This window comes from Phallusia mammillata, chromosome 8 (assembly GCF_965637545.1).
Source record: "Phallusia mammillata chromosome 8, kaPhaMamm4.hap1.1, whole genome shotgun sequence".
Taxonomy (NCBI): domain Eukaryota; kingdom Metazoa; phylum Chordata; class Ascidiacea; order Phlebobranchia; family Ascidiidae; genus Phallusia; species Phallusia mammillata.
Window position 1 is genome coordinate 736,782 of NC_137259.1, and position 20,113 is coordinate 756,894.

The 20,113-nt window shown below is 37.0% G+C and overlaps 1 protein-coding gene across 1 annotated transcript; it reads right to left on the minus strand.

Annotated features, from left to right (window-relative positions):
- Positions 1 to 963: 963 nt before the first annotated feature.
- LOC145203670 (inositol polyphosphate multikinase-like) lies at positions 964 to 18,305 on the minus strand. Its single transcript, XM_080075925.1, has 11 exons — positions 18,164 to 18,305; positions 17,723 to 17,848; positions 16,852 to 17,034; positions 16,354 to 16,526; positions 16,105 to 16,186; positions 15,522 to 15,627; positions 13,623 to 13,822; positions 6,552 to 6,629; positions 4,924 to 5,068; positions 4,120 to 4,269; positions 964 to 3,341 (listed from the first exon to the last, which is right to left on the minus strand). The coding sequence occupies exons 1-11, from the start codon at positions 18,231 to 18,233 to the stop codon at positions 3,233 to 3,235; spliced, it is 1,422 nt and encodes a 473-aa protein (XP_079932051.1). The 5' UTR covers positions 18,234 to 18,305; the 3' UTR covers positions 964 to 3,232.
- Positions 18,306 to 20,113: the final 1,808 nt, after the last annotated feature.

Genomic DNA, 20,113 nt, shown 5'->3' on the forward strand with positions numbered 1-20,113 from the left:
TTAACACCAAAAACTAGCGGCACTGGAGTCCGGTTCACTTTAGGTCAAATGACAAATAGTTTATGAAAGTTTATTACTGTTGTTTAAACCACTAGAATGCAAGTGTTGCTGTAGTGTAGTGGAAAAAACAATGCCTCATGCGCATGATTTTTGGGTTCAAATCCCGTTTAATTTTTGTGTTTTTTTTTCTTTTTTTTGCAGACTTGTAGAAATGCCTGCAGTTAGGGCTATTCGGGTCAGGTGAAGGTTTAAAATCATAAATAACTTCAAAAACAAGCTTTTTCAAACATTTGACCTGACGTTACCTTCTTGACCCAAAGTGAACCGGACTCCAGTGCCGCTAGTTTTTGGTGTTAAAGTATCTACCCTTTAATACACTTGACAATTTGCACTGCTTTATTGTTTTCACTAAGATTCAAGTTTTGAATAACTATTTCTATGTCAGGTGCCACACAACAAGCGTGTTTTCAAAAAAAACAAATAATCCGATGCTTAATGAATTGCTGCTTTCCTAGAACTCATATGGTCAAAATGGCTTTCTCAGTAAGTGTCACCTACGCTCTACAGCGCCGTCTGCCATCTGTCATTGTCAGTCGCTGCTGGCGATTTCCTGTCAGTGTCAGTCGAGGTGTCACTCACCAACAGTGAGCCCAGATTACCTCGAACCTTCAGTCCACAATCGTTCTTTTCAAACCAACAACCCTCTTTCTTCATGTTCTGATGCAAGAGAGATCCAACAAGTGGTGGAATTCAGCCGGTTCGCACCGGTTCTATAGAACCGTCTCACGAAATTTTATGAGATCAGCGAACCGGTTAGCATTACTGGTTACTGTTAATAGACTGGTTGTAACAAAACCGGATGAAAAATATGACTTTTGTGATAGAACCGGCTGACAAAGATTTGAATCCCACCACTGGATCCAACTGATTTAACTATTGCATTGTCTTGACATGTACACATGGTTTTGATACAAGTGTATATATTTCGCAATCTGCACAATAAAACGCAAAGAAATGTTAAAAAAACGCGAGCAAAATAGTAAAATTGCTCAAACACGAAAAGGTCAACAATGCAGTGGTTAAAAAAGCCTAAAACGTTGTGATTATAAAATAATTTTGTAAAATGGAGATCATTAGACAATGTTTAGCCATCATAAGTATCCTTGCCAAAAGAGATTTTATAAAATCAAATAAATGAAATGACAGGTACTTGGTTAAATTGCAAGACAACTTGAAGCATTGGGCGAAAAACAATCTTGGTTTGATCATTGGCAAATGTTGAAATACCAACTTATTTCAAAAGAACACAGAAATGAATGAAGATAAATTGAAAGTATTAGCAATACGGCTTTACGCGCTTAAGGTTTTTTTTCTCCAAAATGGATAATACTTACAAAGTTTCATCGCACAATTAAAGCCATTATTAGCAATGACAAAATTGACTACACAAACATATACTGTTGTTTAAAAAACCCTTCAAACTCATGCTAAAAGTGTGTTCGATTTAAAAGCTGTGGTATAAATGTCTTTTACACAAAGTGCGTCGCAATTTTCGAACCCTAAACCGTTTGACTTCTTGGTGTGTCAGATCATATGAAGGAAACATAGCTTCACTGTACACACAAACAAACACACAAAGCACGCATTATGACAAAACAATCTGCTTGAAGAAGTGTCTGAAAGCGAACATCCAAATAATCACGTGGTCCCTATGCACCTTGTGTGATTGGCTGAAGCGTTTCCATAGCAAGACAGACTAGAGTTAGCTTGTGAATAATGTTTTTGCCATAAAATACTTTTGGATTTGAAATGACTGTACGCTGGAAAAATGCATAGAAATACATTAGTCGCCTTCCTCTATGGGCTAATTTGAAACGGAAAGGAAGAATTAGTTTTCAAAATATACAGATAATTCAAACTATAGTGCACAAAACAATTGGTTGCATTGAGGACTGTTGACAGTGTTATTGTTACAAACACATGGAATACTAACAAGCACAAAACAAGATGAAGTTTGTTGTACTTTTTCCAACAACATCTTATCTTCAAATAGTGCGCATCTAGCACATTTTCACCGTTCGGCATTTAAGTCCAGCCTTTGCATAATTTTTTTTTGCATAGTTCGGTATTTTTTTCGTTTAAAATGGAATTCCGTTTAAATGTTGTTTCCGCAAGGAATGGAATTTTCATGATAAGGAAATTCCCACAAGTTATACCAAAACCCGGGTTCGATGACATTGATGACGTAATAAACCCCATTATTGCGTCAGTATGACAATAATTAACAGTATTGTACATTATTAGTAGGTTAAATTAATCAAAGGATTGTGTTTTTTTTTCGGAATGACTCGAAAATTTGCGGAATTCGCGAAATTATTTGAACAGTTTCCCACAACACATATATTGAAGTGGCTGTAAACAAAGCAGCTACAATAATTAACAAAAACAAACAAACAAATAAACAACTGCTAAATCGACAAAGCATCAAATAAAACCGCTGAAAAACACAACGAAAAAAAATGTACACCAGGGATTGGTCTCAATGTTATGTTATTATTGTGTTTATCTTTTTGTACGACATAAAACAGGTTCGTCACGTCACTATGACGCCACTGTGACGTGACACAGCATTGCTGGCACTTGGGGCGGTTGACTAAAAGTGTGTAGTGCAATAAGTGTAAGATATAGTCGCAAAGTTGTAAAATCAGGGGAATAAGGCACCGCGAGTGGCGTAAAAAGAGGACACTTGCGGAATTACGTCGTTCCGTTTTTCCGCCAACTCCCTACTTTCCTCAATTTACATTAGATCCAGCGCAAAGCACCAAAACATTCCGATTGGGTGAAAATATGGACGTCATTTGGCCCATGGATTAGTGCAACAACCTTTTCGGAACATTACAGACATTAAAACGAAAAACGTTAATAATTGAACGAAAAATTTGTGGTAAAATAACACGCGGAATCTAAAATCATGTAGAAGGAATTAACTTGCATACGCTTCATCAAATGTTAAACTCTAAAACAAACTTATTTTTCCCATCTCTAAAACGCGGAATGTTGTATGAAAAGCGCCCTCCTGTGACGTAAAATACTTCGATCCAAGTCGCTGGGTGGCGCTGTCGATATGGAGTAAGTGCTTTCGAGGATGGGCTTGAAGCAAAAAGGGGGGAGTGTTGACCGTCGCTCTGTCGTTAGGGGGTGCTACATTGTGACGTCATAGCTTGGGGGCGGATCAACAGCTTTTCATGACTTGTCGGAGATAATGTATGAGATTCCGGAGACCAAAGATGTAATTGTCGTCGGTGTGGTTGTCCTCAAACACGTGCGCGAAGTCGATCATTCTGCGTGAAAACATGGGAAGGGTTGCCTATCTTGTTGAAGTAGGTAATCTCATTTATGACATTAAAAAACAAATTTTACAATACATAAGCGTAAAATATACCTACTATTTTTGCAGACAATGTGTCGCGTGTATTCTATACACAACAATTAGTTATTTTATGTACACTATTCACGGTTTTGAATAATGTCGTTTTATTTCCTAAAATCTGACGGTGACAACAGCACTTGTCGAAACGTCGTAATGTTTTACACAAATATACTGGATCTGATTTCTTGCTTAGTTATTTTATGATGTGTTAATTTGACACAAGTGAAAGTTTAGGATTTCGTTTTATTCACTTAAAAATAAAAACATGGGCAAAACAGCACATTCGGTCGAAATGTTTCCGCAACCGAAACTTTGGTGCACCATTTGTCGTACTGTTTTGAAGCAAGATATTTTTGTTGATATTCGTGTAAATAGGAAAGTCCAAAATGTGGGCCATTGCTGTGCAGTGTGACACGAAGACGTTTTTACTGGGCCACAAAGCTATTTAAACATGTACTGATTTATAATATCACATGCTGTTGTGCTTACGTAGAGGCAAACAATAGCTTTTGATCGTACAGCTGTAAATGTTTTTTTAAAGGCACGTGGTTAGCCACAAACCCTTTTCGAATGAATTTTTAAGCCAAAGATCAGAAAGTTCGGGAGCCTTTGCCCTACCTACCAACTATGAATCACACGCCTTCGATCTTTCCACCTGTAAGATACGAATCGATATAAAATCAACTTACTTCACATCGACTATTTCTGGCGGGAATCGATATTTCACATAATCCCGCGCCGATTCCTGAATGCGACGGTTCAGTGACGTAACAAAGTCGCGTTGTAGACGCTCTGAAGCGCGACGACTTGACAATTTCGATTCAGCTTCGCTCGAGTAACTATGACGAAACAATCATGTCATTTGTGACGTTTCCAAATTGTTAAGCGAAGCCACACAACTAAGACCGGTCTCAAAAATAATCGATAAACTAATATTTCTGTAACCATGAAAGTATTGTTTTATACACAGTGACGTTCTAAGTAACAATAAACAATGAAGTCATTGATTACGTAGACATACGTTAAAGGAAGTAAATGCTTGAAAAGGAAGCGATAAAGCAAATGATGTGTGGGTTTACAACATCCGGACTTTTGCAAGATTTCTGTTGTTATATCAGATGGTCAGTCCTTACTCATATTTCTGACCAAAACATTATATCATGTAGGACGTTGAAACGTCGGTAAAAACAAAACTTTTGCCAGAACAGCATTATTTAGTTTATATGTTATGACGGACAGAAATGGTTTATATTGCTATCTTGTAGTTTTCGGACGTATTACGCCAGGTCTATTAAAGGCGCAATACCGAATCAGGCGATGACCATGCAGATGACAAGGTGTAGGCTGGAACAATCTAGCATTAAGACGAGTAATGGCTACATACAATACCGCGGTTGTGAATCTACAAATAGATGTGGTTAAACTCTGTGGTCAGGGCGCGTTAGTGCGATGACAAAAATTGTCCAAAAACATTAGGTTTAAACTGCACTGACCCGGATTCGTGTCCTGTGGTGGTCTGTGTTGGAGCGTTGCTGGAAACGTCCACAGGATCCGCTTGAGGCGGTGTCACGTGATCCGATGATGGCGTCACGTGATCAGTTTGAGGCGGGGTCACGTGATCAGGTTTACCAGAGGAGTCTGCAAAACGAAACCCTTGCTTAAATACGCAACGTAGCCCTCAAATCCTGACCTACAATATAAAAAATCCAGGTCTATAGAGTAATGAATACAGTATCGGTCAAATAAAGACGACAGGGAATCGTATTTAACAACCCAACAACGGTTTAGGTAATTATCAACATCAACTAGTTTCTATTGTGTTGTCTGCCTCTCCTCTCACGGGAAAATTTTTTCCCCAAAGTGGGCGTGGTCATCCCAAAATGTGGGCGTGTCACCCAAAAGTGCGGCCAGCTGCTTTTTACGTCATAACATAGGTCATGTTACATCACAATACAAGTCATAACGCGGCAACTTGTCATAACTGCAGGGTGTTACAGGGCTGCCAACTTAACCACCGGCTGTCACATGAAAACATTAACATTTCCACTAAATATAACAACTACTGCGCTGACGTTCACATACATAAGCCATGACGTCAGGAAGTCCATGGGGATTTACCCACAGCTGATCACATGATTGACACAAGGTGATTACTTTGACAGGGTTTATTAGGTCCATATTGTGCCCCTGGTGGTGCCGTAAAAGTGAAACGTCAAATTTAATGACAGCATTCACAGATGATGGACAGTATAAATATAACGTCAACCTGTGGCCATGTAAACCCTTTAAACTTCAAGTTTTAGAAACACTATTAAACCGATATTTCGAAGCACTGTCCACTTATGTCCAGCTTCTGGGGAAGTTACATCAGCCAGAAACACTCGATTAATTAGAGAATACATTGTCCAACCTGTCATTGCCTATCGATCAAAATTCAAAATCGCCAAAACGTTTTTGTTGATCGATGCCTGGCATAAAACCCCTTTAAAACTTGAAGAATTTATTTTCCCATTATTACGCCTATTCTGAACTGGAAATAAATACTGATGTCAACCAGAAAGTCCAGTTTTTAAATCTTAATTGTTAAAGGTTTTAACTCTTTACTGTCGTAAAGTTTAAACCTAACCAACCGGTATTTGATAAAAGTGTAAGGAAAGAGGGTTTTCGAAAACTTCAGTCTCAAGTGCGTGTTTCAGTTCAAGTTCAAGTGAAGTGACAAGCCAAGCAGGGTTGTTGAGTTGAATCCAACAGCAATTAGACGTTGGTGGGACAAAACGACTTCAATGAATAAGTAATGCTTTTCCGAATCAATTCAAGCACCAAGCACAAGCAGCGACTGTACATTACATCCACCGAGCAATAATGACATTTGTCTTGACAGCCCGGTTACGTAACGCATTACAATTAAACTTGACACGGAATGAAATCAAGGCGGTTACGCAATATGATTGTGACGTACAAGCTTCGCGTGTTTGTGGTTTTTTGTCCTGTGTCGGTTACGTCAAAGTATAACCACGTATTCGGAGATCTTAACGAATTCTTCATAACCCGACATTTTGAAAGGCCGCACTGATATTACGTGTTGCTGTAAATAAATATGGTATAGGTGTTTGCAACGTACCTTTACCGGTGGTGTCATTGTTATCACCAGACGCCTGATTACGAGGTCCGTCTCCATGGTTACCACCATCCTCGCTTTCTGCAACACAATATGATTGGTTAAAACATTACCACGTGCCAAAAAAACGATTTAAAAGTTAAAGTAGCCAATAAACTCAAATTTAAAGCTCAACGATTCCTTAAAGTACAACTAATTACCAAACAATACTTGGCGAGAATTCAAGGTATGCCGTGAAAAAAAAAACGGTTGGCGGCATAAAAGTGGTTTTGGTCCGGTCTTGTGAAATACAACCATGTGCCAATGACATGGAAGAGACAAAACGGTCCATTTGTTCAGTGCGTTAACTGGGTTTTAATGTATTAAAGAAAAAATGATAAGCTGCAGACAGTGCACACTGTTTGGATGAGACCTTATAGGTCGAAACAGTGTGCACTGTCTGCAGCTTATCATTTATTGGCTCTATGCTTTTATTTTGATACTATAAAGAAAAAATGTTAAAACTTCTCGACTTGGTTGACTTAAAACGTTAGTTTTCAACCAGTGGGTCGCGGAAGGCTTTTGATAAACAATACAAGAACAAAATATTAATCGGGAATAAAAATTAAACAATGTATAAGCAAAAAACAAATTATGGTAAACATAAAATTCACAAAAGGACACATGATTCGGTATTTCGATCCTGGCTTATTATAATAGACTAAGCAAAAGATAATTGGGTCAACAAAATTGCCACAGCGTGGACAAAGGAACCAATAAACAGTTAAAAAATTGGATGATGCAGAATTGCCTTTTAAGAGTATCAGTGTGGTGTGGTGGACTTAAAGCTTAACACAGCAAGGTTAGGGTACGTTTTCCACCCGGCATTCGCAACCATTTACAAATACATCACTCATATGTGAAGAATGTTCAGCGCCTTCGGTGAAGTTCCTGTGTGACGTCACAATGACCTATGTGACGTCATATCGGAAATACGTGCCCGCCATAACTTGTAGAGCAAAGCAGGAAAGCATCACAAATCTTGTTGACAAGAGTCCGACCCAACGTCACTGCCCGCTTATTTACACAAACCCCACCCCCTGTATTTGTTTACAAGCTTTTCCAATCTGAATGCTGCTTTTTGTTTTTGTGCAAAACCTGTTTTTTAGAAAAGTCTTTTATGGCAGTTAAGTGATGTGGTGTTAAAGAAAACGTATTAAGTATTTTGCTTTCTGAAGTTTTAGGTAAAGTAAGCATAATCACCCAGCATTTTAACCCTAAACATATTTCTTCAAACCCGAATTTTAAGAAGTGACACAAATTATTGACAGCTTACATTTTTGTAAACTTCCAACATACATTATGCAACTACAGTTAACCTCGGTTAAACCGGATTCGTATAATTCGGACAAAACTTGAGGTACAAATAATTTGTAATGTGGTAAGGCTTAAGCTAACCGACATCGGTTAATCCGGATCTTTGCCTAAACCGGACAAATGTTTTGGTCCAAACTGTTCCGGATTAACCGCGTTTTACTTGTATTTGCAGTTTATCAACAAATGTAATTAATGTCCTGTGGACCACCAAAAAAGTCATCATGGACAACTAGTTAAGAACCACTGATCAAGAGTGAAAAAAGACGACAATTTTGAAATTGATTATCACAGGAAATTCTTCGGCCTCGTGTCATTAACAACTCTGCCTGCCTTGCAATATGATTGAGAGCATCATGTGCAAATGTTGCAAGACTTTTTCCGGTGAGAAACGATGCCAAGGTTTTCGAAATGAGGAAACTTTGCTGGTTGAAAATCAGGCAAGAGCCAAACAGCTGTCATTGATACAAATTGCCACTTCGGTATTTAATGTGTATGAAATGTTAGAGAAAAGCAAAATAATAAAGTCTATTAGGTTTGTTTATCTTAATCAAAACGACACAAACTATATTTAAATGCTTAAAATCAGGTAAAATCTTCTGTATGAAGTGATTGGTACAAAACATACAACACAAAGTTATTAGGTTACAAATTCATAGGTTTAGTGCAATTGTGTGGCTATGTTTTCGATCAACCAAGCGAAATAAACTCAACTCAGCTCATGCACATTCGTTTGTAGGTGAAAGGGCTTTGCAAAATTGGTTGGAACATCTTCTGACATTTTAAACCAGATTAATTTGACAACCAGCATAAAAACGGGGCGTACAATGAGACGTTACATTGTTACTGAGCCATAAAATTGACGGATCCTTTACAATTTGAAGAGTTTTATTTTAGGCTTCATTCTACCACAACGAACTCGATCAAGCGTGAAGTTTACTGGGTTACGCCTGACTGCTTAACTCACTGGACCGTGAAATCACAAGATTTTAACATCAAACATTGACTTGATTAACGTGGACTTTTTACCACATTTTAAACAATATTAGACGGTTCCATTTTATTGCGTATAATCTTTGAAATATATAAATTTCGCCGTAACAGCATCATCGGTATCTCATTCAAATAGAACCCGTTAAGGTAGATAGCACACCTGGGAAAAGAATAGATTTCAATTCATCGGGCCATGTATGTGCCATCACGAATCGGCTTATTCGCAGCAAAACATCAGACCACCAGCAAAGTATGGATCGACATCAAAAGTTACAATAATTACGTCAAAACATGTTTCGTGGCAACCCTACAAGTCTCGTTGCTAGGCAATGCTCAATTTACGTCATTCGGAATGTTGGGGCAACATAGTATCGGGTGCTCGACCACGTGACTACAACGACAACATGCCGTACATGACTTTTCGAAACTGGGCACTTTGTACCGAATAGTGACAACTGAAGGCGTTAATTTAACAACCTACAGTAAACTTCGGGAAACTTCAGGTACAAATGATTTGTTATGTGATAAGGCTGAAACTAATCGAAAAAATTTTGGGTCCAAACGGGTCCGGATTAACGGAGGTTTACTGTATGGTTTTGTTACTACACATGTCGCAAAGTTACTAGGTGGATACGTGTTAGAAATCATCTAGATTTATTGTGTTATTGCTGAAGTTTTACTTTGAACAGGTGGTGGCTTACGCGCTCAATACGCACAAGGCAGGAGGAATAAGAAACTTTTCACGTTCGTTTCACATTTCGTCAAACAAAACAACTTTCACAAAAGCTCAACTGAAATACTCGTATTGTGGAAGCCTTTTCATTGAGTTGAAAGGCCGAACGAACCAGTCTACGAGTGTTGCGAATCATTTTCCATCTTTTAATGCGCACGTTTTTATTATGCCCCACGCCAAAGTATTAAACAACCATAAATATTTCCAACAATAACTGTACGATTATTAACACCCGCAAAAGTGTTGACATTTTTTGATGTTATTTCGTCGCAACTTGCCTTGTTGGGAAACATTTACGGTTTCAAACGTTACTAAAACAATACTTTTATATTCACAGTATAAGATCTTCTACTTGTTATTAAACTTTGCCCTATATTATGAAAATCACATAACGTCATAAAAGGGAGTCGCCGGTTACCATGGTTACTTGAAATAATTGAGAGAAATTTTGCATGGGAGAAAAATCACGATATCTTTTTTTTCGCGGGAGAAAAATCTCTTTCCAACATTTGACCTGCGAGCGATTTGTGACGTAACAATCTGTGATACGTCCAATCAGCGCAAGATACGTGTACGATAGTGACGACGATAAAAATTTACGACGGCGGAAGCGATTCCATCAGAAAATGTCGATAATTTTGTGGATCGCGAATTTCACGATGTGGATTAAATCCTGAACTTTGATAAACTGATTCGATGAGGAAAAATTTTGCTTTCGTAAACCCAGACATCCAATCTAATCTAGAAAGTTTATCTAGAGCACGCAGCCACGTAATAAGTGAGAGGGTTGAAGCCCCCCATCTTTTAGTTGGAGCAAATCTATTGATCACATCGTCACGTTTTTTAGTAATTTGACAAAATTTTTAAACTTTGGCTTCCTGGCATTGGGCATCAACCCTTTTAAATTTATTTTACGTAGGATTTTATCCACCTATGCAATGTTAATACACTGCCCTAGTTCGTTGCACAAAGCATGCTTAAAACATGTAAAAAGGCACGTAGGCGTAAATTATACGTCAGCAGTGGTTCCCAACCGGGAACGAACTTTGACTTAATTTTTACATGTGGTTCGTAAATAGACACTTAAGCTCTGGAAATATAACCTGTGAAGTTGATAAAATAGCCATTTTTGCATGATCTTTGTGTGGTTCAGCATCTTACTATGTAGTATGTTGGGGAGGAATGAAAATGTTTTGAATTGTTAAGTGAGAAGTTCGTCGAAAAAGGTAGAAAACCACTGCGTTACAATATCAACTAAAACCATCTATAGTGTTGTAGGTTTTTAAGCACATCAGGTAGATGACCACAAAACCATACAATCACAGACACACCTGTGTTAGCACTACCACACACACAACCCAGAATTCGGTGCAAATTCCACGAAAGAATTCGACATGTGTGTCACAAATCCCATGTTAGCAGTGTTGAAAATAGACACAGATTGCATTTAACACGTAAACACGAGATTATCGCAACACAGATGGAAACTAAACATCTAAACATGTCGTGAAGACTGATGCTCAGCTCAATAAGCTTTACTTCACCAACCCAGCTATCACATTACGCGCACACCTCGTTAAATCGATGTTAAGTTGGTTAAAACACAACATTCTGATCTGCTAACAAGTGGAATTTGGAAAGCTTAAAGCGGGATTTTAACGAACTTTGTGCATTTAATCCATGATGGTAGTTTATTTTTGGCTTGGGATAAATATAGAATTTCTCAATGGATTTACGAAATTGTTTGAGTAACGCCTGACAATGCAAGCGGTTTACTAAACGAAATTGATGCAGTCAACCGAATCGTTTCTTTCAAAAGATATTTGATATATGATTGGTTAAAGCGAGCAATGTATGTAACCCAAACCGATTTAAGTCCAAGTTTATTGTTTTGGGGCAAAATAAGTGTTAAAAACGGACCAAATTTTACCATCGCAACTATGAGATTTGTTGTCAAGGTTGACTGCGCAAAGCAGGTTGGGACAACTCGATTAAAATGTGCAACAAGCGGCATAAAGTGAGCATTGGTCACGTGACCTGGCTGTAACGTCGCCACTTTTGACGCTGAGCGACAACTTTGAAAGATATTGTCGCGATTTTTTCACGGATAAGATATTTTTAGCGCCACGCAACGGCATGAGCTGTAGGTTGAGGTGAAAATCTGAGCCACACCGAGGTTAAGGGCATCGCGAAGATATTTCAAAATCGAGACGCGTACCTTGTTTTCTGTGTAATAATAATAAAGCTCCTTGTTACAAGCGCGAGGTTGTCGCAGGGTTGGTAAATATTTAGACACGGGTTTTACTTGACATGGTTTGGGACTCGCGTTTAATCGCAAACTTGTCAAGATGACGCTGAAATGGTGCTGCTTGCTCATGTTTTGGTGGCTGAGGATAAAATCACTTCGAACAGTCGGTAATGAACAGGTTTTTTGTGTTTTTCTGATCTTGTATCGCCGATAATCGAGATTTAAATCAGGAATGTTTGTAACATAGATCGTGGCTGTATTTGGGCACATTTAGTTAGGGTTTCACAAAATACGTTCTCCCATAACTACTTGTTATTGTATAAATAACCTTTTGCTGCTGGACATAAGGTATAAACGAGTATTGCTTTTCCAGCAGTTTTTATTACAATAGAGCAACACTACTTGTGATTTATTGATTTACCTTAGTCTAGGGCAGTGGTTCTCAACCTTTCGTGGACCGTAGCCCCCTAAAGGTAACCCTTCATGTAACCCTGTAAGACCTGTGATGAAAAAATCATTTATTGCAGTGGTTCCCAAACTGCGATTCGCCCTTAGGTGTCTGTGAAGGCAAAAGTTTAAACCAATTTTTTCAGAGAGCTTTAACTAAACTTTACCTTGTAATACAATGTCAAAAACGCCAATGATGCAGTGCAAATAAAAACTTCCTACGATTTAACAGTGAAAATTGTAAAACAATTGACTACATGACGAAGTCAGCGAGGCCACGTAAATAGCTGTCACTCACGGGCCGTATGTTGCACGCCCCTGGTTCAGAGTAATAATAGGTTAAACTATTTTTCACTTCAGACGACTAAATCTTTCCAACAAATAGACACAAGAAAACATTACAAAGAGAAAACACAACAGTAACCTGCACTTGCCCCCACACTAAGCGGCAATTTCCCGTTTTGCATATGCATGATTTATGTATTACATTGTTATAACCATGTTTCATGAATGCCAACACACAATGGCAAGACATACGATACCACATATGCCATTTCCCTGTGTTGTATGGATAAAATTACCGAACGGTTTTGTCAATATTTTAGGTCTTTTGTTCGTTGCATTGAAACCAGATGCCAAAATTTTACAAAGAGGTCATGTCATTGTTTTAAAGAACAAAACTTACAACAGCTAAAATAATTCTTAGAACAACAAAGACAAAGTAGATTAAATGGGAAAAAGGCAGTTAACCTAAGTTGCACATTTTTGTACCTGGTTGGTTTTGAGATTTTTAAAACTCAATTGAAAAACACTTGAAACTGTCTGCGACAAACTTAATTGCATTAAATCAAGATGTCGAATGCATTGGTTTGTGGATTTTAAGTTCAATAGTAATCCACTCGATTGATTTAAAATCCAGTAAAGTAATTTTATGCAACCAATTAATTTAAATTGGGCTACATGTTCTACAATCAACTTAAATAGGGAAACTGCAAATTCAAATCATTAAAAAGCTTAAATACTTATTGTTTAATTCCAGTGTGTTTTTGCAAACATTTTAAAATACAGTCCTGTATAAAACTTGCTGCAGAATTTCTTTGGACAAACAAAGCAAACATTTAAACTACATGTTTGCAGTTCATTGTTATTCACTGTAATAGAGTTTTGGCTTCTTAAAATAAAAAAAATTACAAAAAGAAGAAAAATAATAATAACCTACCATGTGGTCGATTACCACAAAGCTTAAATAGGCATTGTTTGATGCTAAACCTCAAATTAAGAACTTGACAAAAGAACTCACCATTTGGTCCTTTGGTTTTGTTTTCCTCGTCAACATTCTTGTTGAGAAATCGTCGAACCGTTGCCAGATAGCTGTCAGTGTGCATTGTGGGAAACTGTAGCTGTCGATATTTGTGAATAAATTCCTCGTCGGAGTCAGACGACCCGTCGACAAACTCTCCTTCATAAATCAGCAGCAGAGAAGAGGAATAGAATTGATACCTGGAAATATTAGACACAGAATAAAAACTTTTCCCTTTGTTTATCGTGCACTGTACTACACACATTAAGTGTTATTTACCCTGTTGAAGGCGACGTCGAAATCTTGGTATGAAAATACAATTGCCAGAAGAGCTCTATAAACTTGATATTATGCCTGGCAGCAATAGATTACATACAGAATAAAAACCTTGTGACATACAATGAACATTACACCAGGATTTGCATGTAATTTTCAATACAGATTACACAATACACAAAACATTTATTTGGGTGCATTCAATTTCCAATGAGATTATCTGTCAAACACAGGAAGTGTGAAAATGTTAATAGGGAACCATAACATTTACATTGGTCATAACAAATTAAATACATGGAACCTAATAGTGTTATGAAAATAAAACAGCAGAAAAATATAAGGCTATGTACAATATAAGTTCATAATTGGGATTCAATATAATGCCTTCAATGGACATGGTGTCCTTTGAAAAATTGAGGGTTGTTTATTTCCGACACAAAACAATTTTTAATTTCATTTAACTTTTTAATTTTTAACAAGTAATATCAAAGGAATGTGTGTGTGTGTATGATGTACAAACCGTAATAAAGTGGCTAATATAATATTTACATCACAATTATTTATGGTTTTTATTATTTTGTTTTTGTTGATTTATGACCAATAGGCAACAAACAAATGATTCAGCAATTAAAAGTTAATTTGATTTTTAATTGCAATAAATTTTAACAGAAAATATAAGACAGGTTGTGTTTAGATAATCAAACAGCAGCAGTCGCCTTTAAACTAATTAAGAATGAAAAGGCGAATTAATCATTTTGTCAGCTAGACACAGTAGGAGAGATAAACTAGGTTAGATCATTAGTTGCAGATGCTGCAAGTCTGCCAGGTTAAAACTTGACACTGAATCACACACAAGGGAATGCAAGACACTCTGTTGAAAAGATTATAGAAACAACCATGACCTAAATATGTCTGGTGTTCAGGTTTTAAAATCTCATTACAGTTAGTTTAGTCTATTTAGTGGTGAACAAATGATCTTAAATTAATGTAAAAATGAATGAGGCTTAATATGATTTAAATAAATTGTTTTATGCAGACTATAACATTCCACTTAAACCAACTTTCCCAAACTTGAAACAGTTTACAACCAATAAAACAAATAAATTTGACAATTAGAAAGTTAACCAACAGCAGTTTAAACTACAGGTAATAATATTTACAGCATCTAGGTAAAATAGAACAGGATGTTTTTTTTATCACAACATTAAATCATTTTTATAGCCATGTTGAGTGCCCAAATAAATATTTTTTCTGTGAAAATTAGAGTTCAAAACAAGGCCCAGATTTTATGCGTAATACATATATACATATTTCATATTTTTTAATTATTTTTTCCTTTGTTTATCGTGCCCTGTACTAGTCGCATTCAGTGTTATTTACCCTGATGAAGACGACCTGTATAGGACGTCAAAACGTCGGAATAAAAATACCATTGCCAAAAAAGCTTTAAAGTTGATATTATGTCTGGCAGCAACAGCCTATACATATATGTGTTATTGATAAAGTGTTTGGTTATAAGTTTACACCAGGAAAACTAAGATACATTTGATGTCAAATCAGGAATATGAAACTTGTTTAAATTCGCCCACTTTATTACAAAATCTGTGTTATATATTTGCCAACCTTTCTTGCGACTCGAACCAGCCAAGTATGAGTTCCAATCTTTGCACAAACGCCTTCACAATGTATTTCTTCCATGCTTCATTGCCGGAGAAAAACAGATTCAAGCCTAAAATCAATTCACAAAGTGAGGGAGTGTCTGTTTAAGCACATAATAAAACCACCCAACTACTTTATTGTTAAAATTTCTTTATTACTTGTTCGCTTTATTTCTAATTTCTATAAGTTTTGCAACACAATTTTTTGTTGTACTCAAAATTAACAAAAGATAGCAACAAAAAATGTTGAACATTTTAATCCGTCAAAAAGTACTGGAAATGCCTTTACTTGAAAAAAAAATACCAAAACGTTGCACTAAAACATAAATATATTTTTGACAGATTTATTTGATCCAAGCAACATTTTCTTCCAACCAACAGACATTTGACTTTTATGCACATTGAAATAAAACAACGCAAACACTAGCACAGAGCTTGGTGGAAACAAATATTGACAGAAGAACTGATGTAATGGTAATGGTTGAGCTGAATTGAAAATATACTGGAAAGGGTTTTCGTGCTTGAACCAATATGTACTTAAGTCCTACCTTCAAATATCTTGCCCTTTGTTAAAGATCGGCCGTACTTCTTATCATAGAACACAGCTTCATTAGGTGATGGACCAGATATCTTATAATAGAAATCGTGTTAAAATATCAAGTAAGCCAGTATAGTAATACACACATTAACATTCAAATACACACTGATTCAGTTTTCAGCAAAGCCACAGAGCAAGTGCTTGTTGATTCAGACATGCTTGTGTAAGTTTAAGTGATGACACACATGTATGGTCTTACCCTCATTCCCAATAACTGAAAGCCAAGTTCTTGAAGGGGTGGATACTTCGCGGTTTCTATCGCCTGTTTCTCCATATTTGCGTCAGGATCGTACGACACACGCCCGATTTTTATGTCAAGGATTGAAGGATTTCGAAATCTTCGGCAAGCATCTTCAAGTTTGAGATATGAGTCTACACAAAATGTTGAGAAAAAAACAAATAACTTTAGAATAATTAGCAACATCGTAAAAAATCTAATGATTTTAGGCCGCCACAATCAAAAAGGTCATTTAGTTTATTACACTGTGTCTGTTGAGTTTCTTGTCAATAACAATTTAAAACAGAAACTGTCAGATGGGTTTTGAAACACTAGATCCAGTGTGTGGCTACAAATAGCATTTTAATCCTGGGTGTTGTCAAAATTTGATTAGGAAATCGTATATTGTAGTCATTGACTAACTCTACCAATTTCAACACACAACATATAATCTGAACTAACACAAAAAATAAAAGTTACCAGTGTATGGCGATGAAGTATTCCACATGCCAAGAAATTTGGGAAGGAAAGGCCTAAGTGTGAGCAAAACTGGATCCTCACATTTTGAGTCAAAGGTTTTTTGGTAGAAACTAACTTCTCTGCCACCGCGTGGAGGCGGCTGAACAGGTTTCAGTATCGAGCCGTCCATATGCTGAAGCATGCCTGAAGAGTTTAATAATTAACAAGTTTAGGGTGACAAAATGCAAAACAACATGTGATGAGAATATGGATGCCTGTATTCAGGCTCAGTTTTTGTAGGTATTAAATACATCACTGGTAACAGAATATGAGATTTTTTATGGGTGTGCATATATTTTAAGGCTTTATATTTGGAAAAAACGCTTGCCTTTACCAAACTTTACATCAATCTATTTTGGATTGGGTAAAAAGCTAACTATTCCAAAGTGATTCACTTCTTTTAAAAACCATTACACAAACCCTTGAATGGTTAAAGTAGTTTACAGCATATACAAATCTGATACCGCTTTGCATGGGCTATGCCTATATATGCACAAGCAGTTGGGCAGTTTCCTGTTTTTGAAAACACCCAAACTAGTATGCAATGAGATGCATCAGCACAATGAGGCAAGTTTACATGAAACAATTCAACAAACTACCAGTTCCTTCCACTGTACGCAATTAAAAACAATTTACAAAAGTTAAAAACTCTGCACTTATTTTCACAACAAAAACAATTTGCGAAGCTATACTTGGCAAAAATAGTTATCCCTTTCTTACTAACACAGGGCCACAATAAATTATGCAAAGACTAAAATACACACAAAGGGGAGGCAAGGTATTGTAATGATTAGATTGTTAAAAAATACAGCAAAGTTAGATGTAGTCTTACCAATGCCGAGTCTTCCTTGTCCAAACCGATGTCCAGCCACTTGATGGGACAAGGGGCGACAACCTCGTGGTAGCGGAGGATTCATGCCACATGTTTGCGTCGATGAGTCCCCTGCCTCACTTTTCACTGTAAAAATCATCTCATGACAAAAATATTTTACCCAATAACCAAAGCAACCATGGTTTAAAGAAGGACTGGAAAGTATCCACCCACTTTTGAGCCTTTTGTAAAACATGGAAACTTAATTGCATGATAAATTTTTCCATGTGTTTGTGGATGTAGTCACAAAAAACAACTCATTTATGATTGCAGACAATAAAAGGGTACGAAAACCAGAGCGGCAGAGCAAAATGGTCAAGAAACACTGGTTTCGATCAATCTTGGTTTAAGTTGCAACTCCTCGAAACAAAAAACGACTGAAACAAATGAAAACTTGCTTACCAGAGTCGGAACCAACTTGCTTTCTCGTTGGTTTCTCATCAGGCCTGGATGGCAAAAGAGATTTAGACATCACACAAACACTACACAGTTCAGATCTGCTTTGGATATTACTCGCTGCAAAAATACAAAACACTTTGCAACCAATCATACCACAAATATAAATAAATCATAAGTAAGAATAATTTGAAACACATATTTTGATCAGCTAATCATAAAACTAAGACTGAATATAAATTCAATTGGTATAAAATCACAAAATGCCATTAATTTTATTTTTAGAAACTTAAAAATAAAATTTTGCCAAAAAGTATCCTTTTTACAACCTTGATTCCAAAATAACTCTCACAAAAATACACATGCTATATATATACTAGTCTGTTCTTATCGTGATTGCATGATAATCTTCCCATCACAAGTCGTAAACACATTTTCCATGATTACAACCAAAGTATGTAAACTTGCAGGCTTATCTAGGATCTGATTATCAAGCAGCCAACATCAACTCTTAACCTGATGTCAAAATGTTATCGCAGGCCAAACTGACAAGTTTGACTGACCTAAGATCTGCCCTAATTAATAATTATCTTACAGGTGCAAGAAATATTTGGTACACAAGTAATTTAAATGGGGCAGTTACAATTTAGAAGTAAAAAAATCTAAGTCTAATAAAGTAAAACTGCACACAACTGACTATCAAGTTACACAACTAGCAAATACTGAAAACATTCTTTGTTTAACATAGGGAACTAATTGTTGTTTGCAAAACTCGTTACAGCACTCAAAATTCAGTTACAAAACTTCCTGTCTGTTAATTAACAACTGCAACGAAGCTTTTTAAGAGGAACTTAATGCAGCCGGCCTTTTACATTTGCTATTCAAAACAACAACTATATTTCCAATCTTCGTTTCAACAAGGCCGAAAACATCATCGAGACGCGCAAAACAAGACGATATTACTGCAAGAAAACAATTTCCTGGTTGTTTCGGTCTCTGATTTGCGCACGTAAACAAAGCATCAACATTCTGTGTTCGGTGGCTTCGCTCAGCTAAAAATCATGTCAGGCTTTCAGAACACGTGTTTAGCTCTGCACAGTTGCAGATATCCAGTGGTACGTGCCATGTCCCATCATGTAAACTGCCTGCCCTGTAACACAAGTCGCAAGAAACTAAATCGCGTCTGCATTCATTCAACATTCCACGCGCGATGTTGCCCACTACGTCATGTTTTCGTGTTCACTCGAGTAGAACAGCTCGTCAGCCAATGAGAATTGGAGTAGGGCGATTGGCGCAACTTAACCGGCGGTGGCCAATTTCCTCGTGTTTTGCGAAATCGGTCTGTCACTCAAAACTTATGACCTGGTTTTGCGGAATACAAGTTTTAAAGGCAAAGCACGGCACCGGACCGGTTTTACGTTTCACTTTATCTGGAACTAAGAAACTACTTCAAGTTGTCAACGGTTTACCTGAATGTAAACACAATAAAGTGCCTCATAACCTAACTATAATTATATTTACTGGCCCTTCAACCATTTTACCTTGCTTGTTTTTAGTTATAGGGCTGTTAGTCAACAAAGTAACTCCAGTTACTAGAGTACTGGAGTCCAGTATTACATGTTTGTTCGCTTTTAGGTTGAAAGTGCTTACTGCACTGCGCTGTAAGACTCGACTTCCTTGCCAAACTAGAATGGCCACACCTATGAAAGTTGTTTGATGACAAATGTTTGCTTTGCAACTGCATGCGCAGGATCTGTATTGACAACAGAATATAAATTTCTGAAACGACAGCAGAAAAAAATTACACTTGCAGGTCGCTCCATATTTTAAACCCTTGCCCTTAGTTCAACCTTGTAATTTTATTACTGCCCCGATCTGCGAACAGTTTATATTTTTCTGGCGAACGAATATTACATTATAGGGCGCTCGTGCGACATCGTGCGGATACAACTTGTC

Coding starts and splice junctions, on each gene's coding strand:
- LOC145203670 (XM_080075925.1), bottom strand. CDS start 18,233: ATGTCTAAATCTCTTTTGCCATCCAGGCCTGATGAGAAACCAACGAGA. Junction 15,628..16,104: donor AAAGGGCAAGATATTTGAAG/GTAGGACTTAAG, acceptor AATTGATTTTAG/GCTTGAATCTGTTTTTCTCC. Junction 3,342..4,119: donor CCAGAAATAGTCGATGTGAA/GTAAGTTGATTT, acceptor GTTTTCACGCAG/AATGATCGACTTCGCGCACG.